At 41.7% G+C, this 14,089-nt stretch overlaps 1 protein-coding gene across 1 annotated transcript in view; it reads right to left on the bottom strand.

The window, feature by feature from the left end:
• LOC137651178 (proteasome adapter and scaffold protein ECM29) overlaps positions 1-14,089 on the bottom strand; it is a 439,426-nt gene that overhangs the window by 282,177 nt on the left and 143,160 nt on the right. Inside the window, exon 11 of the mRNA XM_068384329.1 lies at positions 4,978-5,107. Within this exon, the coding sequence (XP_068240430.1) occupies positions 4,978-5,107 (130 nt within the window). The remainder of the gene's footprint in view (positions 1-4,977; positions 5,108-14,089) is intronic.

Genomic DNA, 14,089 nt, shown 5'->3' with positions numbered 1-14,089 from the left:
CCTCTTCTTTGTAGTTGGGAGAGAGGTTGATGGGCGATGTGGTCAGAGGCGGTTTGAGGCAGAATGGAATCCTGTAACCGTACCTCAGCCAACTGACAGACTGTGCGTCTGCACCTCTCTTCTCCCAGGCTTGCCAGAAGATCTTGAGCCTGGCTCCTACTGTTGTCTGGAGAATCTGAGAGTCAGTGCTTTCCCTTAGATGTCCTGGGTCCTTTCTTAGACTTGCCCCTGTGAGAGTCTGGACGGGAGCTTCCTCGGCTGGGGGCTCTACCACGAAAGGGCGGTATGAACCTAGTGGCCGGGGTATCAGCCACTGGAGAGCGATAAGTCTTGGGGACAGAGGTGGTAACCTTAGACTTACGAGCCGATGAAGCTACAAGATCGTGCGTGTCCTTCTGTATCAGGGCAGCCGACAAGTCCTTAACTAGCTCCTCGGGAAAGAGGAACTTTGAGAGTGGAGCAAAAAGGAGCTGTGACCGCTGGCACGGTGTAATGCTGGCTGAGAGGAAGGTACACAGTTGTTCCCTTTTCTTCAACACCCCTGATACAAATAACGACGCTAGCTCACCCGATCCATCCCTGATAGCCTTATCCATGCAGGACATAATTAACATGGCAGAGTCTTTGTCCGCAGGAGATGTTTTCTTGCTGAGGGCTCCCAGGCACCAGTCGAGAAAGTTGAACATTTCGAAAGCTCTGAACAACCCTTTCAGAAGATGATCCAGGTCTGAGAAGGTCCAACAAACCTTCGAGCGTCTCATCGCAGTCCTCCTAGGCGAGTCCACCAGACTTGAGAAGTCAGCCTGGGCAGAGGCAGGAACTCCCAAGCCTGGTGCTTCCCCTGTGGCATACCAAACGCAACCTTTCGATGCGAGCTTCGTTGGAGGGAACATGAAGGAAGTCTTGCCCAGGTGTTGTTTAGACTGAAGCCACTCCCCTAAGGTCCTTAAGGCCCTCTTGGAGGATCTAGCTAGGACAAGCTTAGTATAGCTCGACTTAGCTTGTTGCACGCCTAGCGAAAACTCAGATGGAGGAGAGCGGGGAACAGCAGAGACGAAGTGGTCAGGGTAAAGCTCCCTGAGTAGAGCCAAGACCTTTCTAAAATCAACAGACAATGGAGAAAGCTTAGACTCCTCCACGTCTGATGAGGGATCAAGATGTGCCTCCTCATCATCCGACACTTCATCAGCAGAAGGTAGCGAAGCAAAAGGACCAGAATGCTGAACCGCAGAGTCAGAACGGGTAGGAACAACAACAGAGGTTTCCTCAACTTGAGGGAAAACCTGAGGTTCAGACTGCATAGGCTGAACAACAGTCGGAGCAGAAGGCAGGTGCAAGGGTGAAGGAGGTTGACTCCTAGCAAGAGTTGCACCCAAGGATTGCACCAGCTGAGCGGAGGACGGAGGCGGAGTAGTCCGTTCCTGTTCCTGAGAGATGAGTGGAGCATGAGAAGGTTGAGGCTGCGCAGAACAAGGTAAAGTTCTAGCAAGCTGAGGCTCCTGAGGCGCAAGTGCATGGTGTAGATGAGCTTGCCTAGATGAGGGTTGAACTCGGTGCAGCGCTGGTTGAGCAGACAGACTCACGGAGGGGAGAGGTTGTTGTACCCCAACCGAGAGTTGCACCACTGGTGGAGCAGCAAGGGGAGGAGGAGGAAGAGTGTAACTCTCCTGATCCCAAAGCAAGGGTTGCCTTAAAGAAGGCTGAGGCTGAACAACACTGTGAACAGCAAACTCCGAAAGTGGTTCAACATCGTACGCCTGGCAGATGGTGCTGCGACCAGGCGGAGCAGGTGCAGGCTGGGCGAGCACAGGCGGAGCAGGTGCAGGCTGGGCGAGCACAGGTGCAGCGAGAACAGGTGGAGGGAGTGCAGGAGGTGCAACACTCTCAGCCCGACACTCACGCATCAAGTCCGAAAGCTGAACTTGCATGGACTGAAGCAGGGTCCACTTGGGGTCGGCAGAAACGATAACAGACTGAGGTAAAGTCACAGTCGGGGTCTGTATAGGCAGAACCTTACTCCTCTTGGGTGGAGTACAGTCGACCGATGACAGAGGCGAGTCGGAGCTGAGCCAATGACTGCAACCTGGCTGAGCACTCGCTGACTGAACTCTACGTTTAGCGGTCTCGAGACCTGAGACCAACGTTTCTTCCCTGCATGAAGATCAGCGGACGAGAAGACGGGCTCAATCGTCTGCAGGTGGGAGTGACGGTCTAAGGAAGACACGCCCGCAACCACCGAGGATAATTCTGTGCGCCTAACAAGGCCTGTCGAACCCTTAAGCCCTTCGACATTGCTTCTCCCCTGGGCATGGGAGCTTGCAAGAGGTCCCGGACTGGGAGGACGACTGGCTCGCACAGAAAAATCCTCACGCACCACACTGGCACCACTAGCACTTGGCACTGCACAGACACTAGCACTCGTCACAGCACTGGCACTATTTCCACCCACTGCACTCTTGACCTTCAGTTCTTTAACCTCGGCCATCAGAGACTTATGGTCACTTACCACTGATTCTACTTTATCTCCTAAAGCCTGAATAGCACGCAAAACAGTTGACATATCAGGCGGAGGGCACACAGTAGGTTCGGGGGTAGCCACTACAGGGGTAGGAAAAGGTAGGGGATCATGAGGTGAGGAAAACATAGAAGAGTGAGAAGAACTTCTCCTAGCTCTAGTTCTCTCTAACTTGGATGAATATTTTAAAAGACGTACAAAATCCAATTCCGAAAGTCCGGCGCACTCCTCACACCGATTTTCTAATAGACAGGGCCTGTCCCTACAGTCAGAACAAGCGGTGTGAGGATCTACCGAGACCTTCGGAATACGCCTATTGCAAGACCTACATCGTCTATGGGAGGGAGCTTGCGAAACGTCAGACATCTTGTTTCAAAGAGTAAGTCAAAGGGTGATCCAAAAACAAGCAAAAATTCATTAACCGTTAATCAGAGTTTATATAAAAGCTAACTAGCTAATATAAAAAGGATTCCAGTATGCGACAGCCGTTAATCTAAGAGAATACTTCACCAAATATCCATGAATAAACTCGAAGACCATGAGCGTATCCCAGAACGTCTAGCCGGAAGCACGACAGAGGAATAATTGAGGAGGTGTCAACAACAAATGATTGAGTACCTGGCCACAGGTGGCGCTGGTAAGTACACCCCCTTCTAGTATTGTGATAGCTGGCGTATCCCTCCATAGAATTCTGTCGGGCAACGGAGTTGACAGCTACATGATTATCGGGTAAGTTTAATATTGAAAAACTATCTTTCCTATGGTAAAGTCTTTGGGTCATCCACTATATCTATAGATGAGTCCATGATTCCATACTTTGGAAGACACCCAACAAAACAGTTCATCCGTGGAAAGCCCATACGATGGGGTTATAAAGCATGGGCAGCTTGCACTCCTTTGGGTTATGCCTTAACTCTTGACCTTTACCAAGGAAAATATGAAGGAAACGATCCAAATGTGTATGCAAGTGAATATGGATTAGGAGGAAAAGTTGTTCTAAACATTCTTGACACACTTCAAGCTGAATATCCGGGAATAAAATTTTCTCTTTATTTTGATAACTTCTTCACCTCAATAAAACTTTTAGAAGAGATCAAAAGAAGAAGTCATGGTGCCACAGGTACCCTAAGAGCCAACAGAGTAGAAAAATGTCCACTGACTATCAACAAGACGTTTGAAAAGTTGCCAAGAGGTAGTGAAGAGCACTTCTTAGATAGAGATTCTCAAATTCTAGCTGTCAGATGGAATGATAATGGAGTAGTCAGCATTGGTTCCAATGGGCATGGAACGTTTCCCATGAAAAAAATTGAGCTATACTCGGCAAAGGAAAAAAAGAAAGTATCTATAGGTTGCCCTCGTTTGATTGACATATACAATCAGAACATGGGTGGTGTTGACAGAACAGATGAAAATATTTGTCATTATCACATTGCAATTAGAGGTAAAAAATGGTATTTTCCCAAAGTAAATACTTTGTTTTCTAATCAATGTCTCAATAAGCAACGCCTGGCTTTTTGCTCGGAAAGGTGGGTATGATGATGATTTGCTTACATTTACTAGAGCAGTTGTTCAATGTTGGTTGAAAAAGTTTGGAAACCACCAAAATCCCCAGGAAAACTAAGGTCACTATGCATGAGCCCCCTGAATACCAAGAAACGTTTTGATAAGATAAGCCATGACATCATCGAAAGGGATCCTAAATGTAGAAGAAGGTGCAAACAGTGTCATAGCCAAACAATTTTTATTTGCAGAAAGTGTGATGTTCCATTGCATTTGAAATGTTCTGTTGCATATCATACCCAATAAGAATAGGCTTGTTTGTTTCTTTCTTTGTTGATGATAATTTACATTGCTGAATGAAGAATGTGTTTCCTTTTTTATTTTTTTGAATTGAATTGTCATTTATTTTGCTTTAAATTTTGTATTCAAATACTATACATGTAATTCACAATGTCCATTTCTATTTATAAATGAATATTTTATGTTTCCTTGAAATATAAATGAAATCTACCATGACATCTTTGATAGAAATCCTAAATGTGTATATTCTTCTTGTAATTTATTGAAAATTACATCAATTTGTTTTAAAAAATTACATATAAAATAAGAAAAAAAAATCTTTTAGGCTTAAAATGCCCAGTGTTGCGTATAAGCAACATTGGACAGGCATGGTGTGCCCAGTGATGCGTTTGCGCAACAGTAAATTTTTTGCAATAAATTGAAGAATACTTGAGAAAACTTCCTCAAACATTGATATATGGCATGGAAACATCATAACCCATATCATATCTGAAAATCATTTAATTTCAAGAACCTTCATCTTTTCTGGGCATATATGGGTTAAAGGTGCGAATAGTCATGGGTGTTCTCCACTAGAAGAAAATAATTATAAACATACTGTACAGTTAAAAAAAAGGATGAAAAAATACATCCCTTATTAGGAAAATATTTCAATTACTCACCAAAATCTTTCACTATTGTTTCAAATGATGGCCAATCTTCTAGAACAATATCATTTTTCTTCAGTTTGTTGATATAAAAGGAATAACTATGTCCTACAGCCAAAACACAGCTTTCTTGACTATCCAGGCGCTGTTATGAGAGAAATTAATTTGTATAATTAAAACAATAACTTAGATATGTAACAAAAATCATAGTGTTTTTCTTGCTTTACTTGAATTACTAAAATTCTAAGAAAACTAGAAAATGCTATAAACTGTATCATTTTCCTTAAAACTATTCAAGAAATATATATCCTTTTATAACAGGGAAATTACATGTAACTAAAACCCAAAAAAGTAAAATGCTGTTTGAATTTTTTCAGGAAGCGATAGGTTCCATAATACAATCTCAAAGACACTTCATCATAATCTAAAATAAACTAGCTAACTTAATCTGTTCATACGAAACCATGACATACAAATTATCCATAATTGTAGTCTTGATTAAAAAAAAAAAATCACCTACCCGGCAGTGCTGAAAATACTACAAATTTTTAATACAATTTGCATTTTCCTAGCAATACAAACCCGAGTCATTCATATGGGTTTACCTCTATGTTGATTCTCTATAACCAGAAAAAAAAAGGTGCTGAACTGGCAATTACTGTATACAATAGGCTATTATTATTATCCTTATTACTAGCTAAGCTACCACCCTAGTTGGAAAAGCAGGATGCTATGAGCCAAAGGGTTCCAACACGGAAATATAGTCCAGTGAGGAAAGGAAATAAGGAAATACATAAATTGCAAGAGAAGTAATGAACAATAAAAATAACATACAGTATTGTAAAAACAGTAACAACATTAACAGATCTTTCATATATAAACTACCAAAGACTTATATTACCTTTGTCAAAATAAAAAAAAATTGCAGCTAGTTTGAGCTTCTGAAGCTCCACCCATTCAACTACCTGATTAGGAAATTCATTCATTAACTTGGTCACCGCTGCAATAAAGTTCTTGAATACTGTACAGTATTGAGCCTTATGATGGAAAATCTTAACTACAGTACTAGAATTAACTGCATACCTAGCATTACTAATAGGATGGTACTGTCCAGGAAGATCTGAATGCAGACGATGGTCAGAATTAAGAAAAATCTTATGCAACATGCATACCGATCTAACTAAATGACGGTACCAGAGATTAATATCTTGATCAGAAATAAGAAATTTAATAGACTGTAAGTGCTTGTCCTACAAATTAAGGTGAGATAAGCAGCTGAAGACCAGAAGGAAGAACAATACTTGAAACAAGGCAGAATAAAAGCATTAAAACACTTCTTCAAAACAGATTGATCACTAAAATCTTGAAAGACTTTTTTAAAAAAAAACAATTTTTTGTGCAATTGCAAAGACAGACAGGAGTTTCTCAAAAGTAAATTTGCTGTCAAGAATCATACCTGTAAGGCAATTCCACGGCTGAGCAGCAATATGCGCTGCAACGAAGCAAGCATCACTCTATCCTGGTCAAGACTTGTAGGGTGGATGAAGCAAAACCTTTGCATAAATGACTTTGGTTTGTACAGCTTGGCAAAATACAATGACAAATTTGGATATAAATTGTATTTTTCCTACAATATAAACCTTTAGCTATTTATAGGGGTACAGTATTACTTTCAGCAAAGCTGAAAGAACGAGCCATTAAAATTTAGGGTTAACAACACATCCTGCTAATTAGCAGGGGGTAGAGCCTCACTCACAGCTGTGACTGTGCTTCACTTTGCTTGGAGGTAGGACTTCAAGGAGAACAGGGTTAGCGGGTAAGTTCGTATAAATAGCTATAGGATTGTATTGTTAGGAAAAGTACAAAATATTTCCAAATTTGTCATTTGTTCCGTAACTGGAATACAAACTTACACTATTTATAGGGGTGAATCACCCATTAGGAGGGTGGATGTCTCTGCCAATCTGGCTTTTTGGCTTTACCTAGGGTTTCCTTTTTATGAGTAGGTTAGTACCAAAAATAAGGAGACCCTAACACCTCGATAAACCTTGCTACGCAAGGTCTTCGGTCTATGCAAGCTGTGTGTTGGAATATTAGCAGTGTGACTGAAAAGGTAAAAGTTATACCGTGTCTGTAATAACCAATTTGACCAAGACTTTCCCTATACCACCTCGCTAGGGTATGAGGACGTAATAGTATTGACCCAATACTAGGTACAAGGGAGCTATGGTTTACCTGCAGTGGTTAAGAACAGCATGTGCAGAGAACCCAGGATGCTGCTTTCCCCAAGAGAGGGGAAGATGATGAAAAGAAAATAGCAAGTCATTCCTTGTCATTGACACGGACTAAAACCGGGTAATAGTGTCCATAACCTTCTGCTACTTGTCCAATAAGGAGCTTGAGGTACTAAACCAACAGTTGTACAACCACCACAGGACCGATAGAGAACGTATCGAGTCTCTTGTGGGTCACATCTTACAGATAATGAACTTTGAAAGTCGTCTGGCACTTCTACACCCCTGCTTGTAGAACCTGCGTCACAATTTCTTTTGAAGGCCAGGGATGTAGCTATGCCCCTAACATTGTGAGCTCTGGGTCGACGTGTTGGAGGAGGATCTGGATTCAGAGCGTGATCGATGACTCTGCGAATCCATGCAGAGATGGTGTTCTTGGTGATCCTCCTGTTGTTTCTCCCGATGCTGACGAAAAGCGAAGGCACCCGGGGGGTGGGCTGCTGCTGTTCTCTTGAGGTAGCCTCAAACTTCTTACTGGGCACAGTGACAGATGATCTGGATCGTCAGTTATGGAGTGTAGACTCATTTTCCAGAAGGAATCGAATCTAGGATCCTACACCCCTGGATTCTGAGTCTTGGCAACAAACTCAGGGTCGAAGCTGAATGTTACCTCTCCCCATCCCCTTGAACGGGCGTTGTATGAGAGACCATGAAGTTCACTGACTTGTTTGGCTGAGGCCAACGCGAGTAGGAACACCGTCTTCCAAGTACGATAGCGATCTGTTGCCTGGCATAATGGTTTGTAGGGAGACCTCTTTAGAGACCGGAGAACTCGAACCACATTCTAAGGAGGAGGTCTCACTTCTGACAGAACAGGCAAGTTCGTAACTCTGTATGAGTGGGGAAAGTTCTAGCGATGAGATGTCCACTCCTTTTAGTTTGAAGGCGAGGCTCAAGGCTGAGCGATAGCCTTTCACTGTCGAAACTGAAAGGCGCATTTCCTCCCGCAAATAAACGAAAAACTCTCCTATTGCTGGTATAGTGGCATCGAGTGGAGAGATATCCTTTCCATGACACCAACCACAGAAGACGTTCCACTTTGTATGGTAGATTGCTGCTGAGGAGTTCCGCAGATATCCAGACATCCTCTTCGCAAGTTGTTGCAAAAATCCTTTCTGAGTGAGGAGATGCTGGATAGTCTCCATGTATGAAGTCATAGCAAAGCAAGAGCTTTGTGGTAGATGTTGACATGTAGTTATCTGAGTAGATTCTGTCATGGAGGGAGCTCTCTTGGGGGCTTCGTCAGGAGCTACAGAAGGTCCAAAACTATTCCACATGATGCCATATCAGAGCTATGAGTCATTGAGAGGTTGATCAGTGTTCTGGCCTTGTTGAGTACCCTTCTCATCCAACAGAATGGGGGAAAGGCAAATATGTCGATGTTGTCCCACTGTTGATGGAATGCATCTTGCCAGAGAGCCTTGGGGTCTGGGACTGGGGAGCAGTACAGCGGGAGCCTGAAGTTCAGAGCCATTGCGAGCAGATCCACAGTCGGAGAACCCCACAAAGTCAGTATTTTGTTGGCTGGTAGATGATCCAAAGACCATTCCGTACCCCGTATCTGATATGTTCTGCTTAAATTGTTGGCGAGCACATTCCTCTTGCCTGAAATGAAGCGGGCTGATAGCAGTACCAAGTGGACTTCGGCCCATCTCAGTATTTCTACTGCTAGATGGGATAGGGGCTGCAAAAAAAAGCACCTTCTTGTTTGTTGATGTAAGTCACTACTGTGGTGTTGTTGCTTATCACCACCAATGAGTGGCCTGTCAGGAACTAATGGAACTGTTGAAGGGCCAGAAAGACGGCCTTCATCGCTAGGAGATTTATGAGGTGGTACTTTTCGGACTCTGACCAGGGGCCTGAGGCCGTGTGGTGCAGCACGTGAGCCCCGACCCTTCTTTTGGTGCGTTGGAAAACAGCATCAAGTACAGGGGGAGGACGGGAAGATCTACGCTCCTCCGCAGATTCTTGTCTGCCATCCACCACTCGAGGTCCATCTGTTCCTCTGGTCCCATGGGAATCAGAATGTCCGGAATATCGAAAACCTAATTCCAATTGGACTTTAGTCGCCATAGGAGGGATTGAATCCAGAGGCGGCCGTTGGGAACTAGACGGACCAGGGATGATAGGTGTCCGAGGAGACAGCCACTTCTGGGCTGAGAGTTCTTCTCATTTGAGAAAAGGTCTTGTGACTTTCCTCAGCCTCATTATTCTGTCGTCTGTTGGGAAGGCTTTGTAGAGATTGGTGGCTAAAATCCTTCCCAGGTATACCATTCTCTGAGTGGGCAGCAGGGAAGACTTCTCGAGGTTTACCATGATCCCCAGATCTTGGCAAAGCCTCAAAAGCTTGTCTCGGTGATGAAGAAGGGTTGCTGAGTCTACTAGGATCAGCCAGTCGTCCAGATAACGGAGGAGACGGATGCCGATCATGTGAGCCCAGGATGATACTAGGGTGAACACTCTGGTGAAGACTTCGGGTGCTGTGGAATGACAGATGCACAGTACCCTAGACTAGTATTTCCAGTTGTCTAGGCTGAATCTTACATACTTCCTTGAAGACGGATGGATTGGGATCTAGAAGTATGCGTCCTTTAGGTCCAGTGCGCACATGAAATTCTGTTGTCTTACCCCTTTTCTGACCGTATCTGCCGTCTCTATGCTGAACAAAGTCTTTTTGACAAACTTGTACAGAGCTGAGGTCGATAACTGGTCTCCAGCCTACAGACGCCTTTTTCACAAAAAAGAGTCGACAGAAGAAGCCTGGGGAGTCATTAAAGACCTCCTAGAGAGCGTCCTTCTCCAACATGGTCTGGACTTCAGACCGAAGGGCGAGCCCCTTTGCTGATCCATTGCAAAGGAGTCTATCGTCACTGGATCCTTGATCAGGGGAGGGGGAGATGAGATGAACGGAACATGATACCTTGAACGTATCACGGAGACTGTCCAGGAATCAGCCCCAAGCTGCTTCCACCTGTCCCAGCAGCTTTTAAGGCATCCCACTATTGATGGACGAGCATGGGGATCGCCTATTGTAGTGTTGCGGCCACTCCCTGTAGGATGTTTCCTTCCTCGGGAGGATATTGTGACATTCTTGTCCTTGGTCGGAAAGGGCTTTTTTGACACCTCTTTCTTCGCTGCCGATTTGCTTGACGAGGCTTTGGGTTGGTTGGGCTGTGGAGGAGCTGGTGGTCTGTAGGGCTGGGATATTAAGGCCCTATGGAGAGGGGAGTCCTAGTGGGACTTCCTCCTTCACCTCTCTGGAGCCTGCTCGACATCCCTAGGCTCGAATAAAGAGGAACCATCGAGAGAGGAGTTCTTGAGCCTTGCGATCTCCGCAAATATATATTTATTTATATATATATATATATATATATGTGTGTGTATATATATATATATATATATAATATATATATATATATATATATATAATATACACAGTAGGGTCCCGAATTATACGTGTTCAAATTATACGATTCCCCTTTTATGCGATCGCTATTTTCCAAAAATATATTTTCTGTATCTGCGAAGCTGTTCAAAGTCTGCTAGTCAAGGACTACAAAACGTATCAAATATATTGTCTTTTTAAGTCTATTGGTAGCCCTAAATACGGTGATTTATAATAAATGTTACAAAACAATATTAACATTACATCTTATTAACATAATTTCATAATAAAATGCCTATTTAAGGATAAAATTCCACATCAACATTGAAATCAACTGTTAACTGTGCGAGTCCAGCTGACAAAATGTAAACAGAATTGTGGTTATGTTCTCGGCAATCTTTATCTTTCTCCAACCTTTTGATAATTTTAATGGTAGTGTTAATGATGGTATATTAAAGCATTATTTTTGTTTAGTAGAGTATATATAAAAGCTTTATTTTTCCCTTCGGGCGTTCAAGGTTTTCACGAGTAGACTGGTTTCGTTAATCGGCAGTGAATAGCCTAAATTTCGGTAACGAGTCGGCAATATTTTGTCATATTTAAAACAATATACATTTGATTTGCAAAGATTGGTTTTGTAGAGTACACGGTATAATTATAAAAAAATTTTCTCTCTCTCTCTCTCTCTCTCTCTCTCTCTCTCTCTCTTTGTAAGAAATAAATCCTTAGTTCACATATGGTAACCTGAGTTTAAGAATGAAATTTACATGACTATTATTAGTACTGGCGATCAATTCCTCACGAAACAAAAACACGGCATTCGATTACAACAGCTGATTCATTCTCTCTCTCTCTCTCTCTCTCTCTCTCTCTCTCTCTCTCTCTCTCTCTCGTGTTATACAATACTTACCATTAGATGAAGAAACCATAATCAGTTTTCTTAAAGTGTCAATCAAATACAAAACGAAAAAGTTATACCGTGTATACATCTATTTCAGTCGTAGCTTAAAATACGGCATCCGATTTCTTCAGCAAACCACAATTTTTTGGGAAACATCACTTTATTCTAGAAAATTGCTACTCGTTAAATAGTTAATTGCACATTAAGAAAGCGTGTACTTTTGTTTTTAAATTTCGGATGTGTTTTAAAAATCGAGTATTGTTGACTTCTTTTTGTTTTTACTTTTGGTTAAGATCAGATCAGCTGACGTTTAGCTGCCGGTCTCAAGAATAGGCACATACGAATACAGTAACAAAGTATTGTTTATACCATTTCTTAACTTATTCAAAACATCTATACAGCTGATATTACATAAGCACCAATGTGTTATAACCTATCATATTTTTTTGTTTAGTACATTTAAAACACACTCACTCACTCTCTCTCTCTCTCTCTCTCTCTCTCTCTCTCTCTTTCTCTCTCTCTCTCTAACAAATGAAATCTTTGTTGCATCAAAAAGTTTGTTATATTGAAAATCAATCATGATTAAATTTTCCTTACTTTCTTTAATCTCGCACCCTCTCTGTCACATCGAACGTTATTACAGCAACTTAATTGTTCGATAACTTTAAAAATCGGCCTAGTACTTGCTTCTTCTCTTACTTTTTTATAGATGGTTTCATAATTGAAGTGGGTACAAGTTGACTTATAACTAAAGTTAGGAAATGTATTTTGGATATGGAATGGACAATCATCTTTAGTACCAGTTTAGAATTATCGTAAATTATCATTCTGTCATTAGAGGCAGTTTGTTATTGTTGATTACACGCAAAATGAAAAAAATAGTTTTCTGCTTTGCTACGTATGTAGGAATTTATATAAATATGATAAATAATAATTGTAATAACATATTTACTAAAAGCTTTTAATATCATTATTTATCACTTTGATCATGCGTGTTTAATGCCTAGGTTTGTTTATTATGATCGAAGATGGAGCGTACAGTAAACGAATGGAAGGTTTCCGTTTCAGGCGGCGTCATAAAGAAAAACATAACATTATATGATTGGCATTCATTTCATTTATTTGGAAGTTCTAAGAAAAATTAAGTAGAACATTGGTAATAGCAAAATCAACATATAATCAATACTTGGTAAGATTGCTGTTGATGCAAAAACTAACCTATACACAGATGTGTAAATGCGTCTGTTTCTTTGTTATGATCAGAGATAAACGTAAACAAAACATTGGTTGTCGTTTTTATTGTGCTTTTTGGCGTGTTAAGGAAACACATGATATAAAATCGCCTTTATTTTGACAATTCTGGATTTTCAATGATACAACAAAAGCTAGTCTATAAAGTGATGGTTTTGCTTTTCACCAGTTGTCTTATACAATAGATATGACAAAAATTAAAATTTGTCTGTATTTTGGGTCGTGTTATAACGGGAAATGTATGGTGTTTACACCCATCCTGGTTTTGATTTTAACCTTTTTTCAAGTTATTAGAAATTTAAAGCATATTAAATGTTTGATTTATTTACAAGAACAATTTGATATTATAAAAAAGTTGCAGTATAGTACATAGAAAGTATTGGAAATGGGTAGTAAACAGGTTTGAATTGGCAAGTTGCTGGTTGCCATGGCCCCAATGGAATTATTTGTTATTTGTGTTTCGAAATTTGCGATTTTCCATTTATCCGAGGTCATTGATCGACCAAATTCTCGCATAATTTGGGACCCTACTGTATATATATATATATATATATATATACAGTCAACCCTCTAGCTACGAAAGAATCGGCTTACGAAATTATCACTTCACGAAAGGAGATGCGAAGAATTTTGTGACTGATCATGAAAAATGTTTTGGACAACGAAAGTCGGTACAGAGCGGGAGCCCCACAGTATCCGAGACGGATTTTAAAATTTGCAGGCCACCAGCCCGTAAACTCGCTACCATCCTCCTGCGTTCCCATTGGTTATCTACCTACTCGGATGCTAGTTAACACCATGAGATCCTGCTCTCCTATTGGTCGACATCTACTGTACTTTATTCCATCGTGCATCTACGCATTGGCGTTCCTATGTCTTTTCGTTCCGGCAGTGGTATCGTACGCATTGACTTAGTGTTTGCGATTTCGCTTTCGTAACAATTTTATTGTACGTACTGTTATCGTGTGTGATACTTACGATACATCATTAGCCATGGGTCCCAAGAAAGTCGCTGATGTTATGGGAAAGAAGAGGATGATGCTTTCCATGGAGATGAAAATGGAAATAATAAGAAATATGAGGCCGGCATGCGGTTAAGTGTACTCGCGAAGGAATATGGCCAAAACCCATCTACGATAGGAACAATCCTGAAGCAGAAGGAAGCTATCAAAGCAGCAACACCTTCTAAGGGCGTGACTGTTTTCTACAGCAAGAGGAGCCACATCCATGATGAGATGGAGAGACTACTGGTTGTCTGGATAAAGGACAAAGAAATGGCTGGAGACAATATCA

The sequence above is a fragment of the Palaemon carinicauda genome, chromosome 1 (genome assembly GCF_036898095.1).
Source record: "Palaemon carinicauda isolate YSFRI2023 chromosome 1, ASM3689809v2, whole genome shotgun sequence".
NCBI lineage: Eukaryota > Metazoa > Arthropoda > Malacostraca > Decapoda > Palaemonidae > Palaemon > Palaemon carinicauda.
This window is presented reverse-complemented; position numbering and strand designations above follow the sequence as displayed.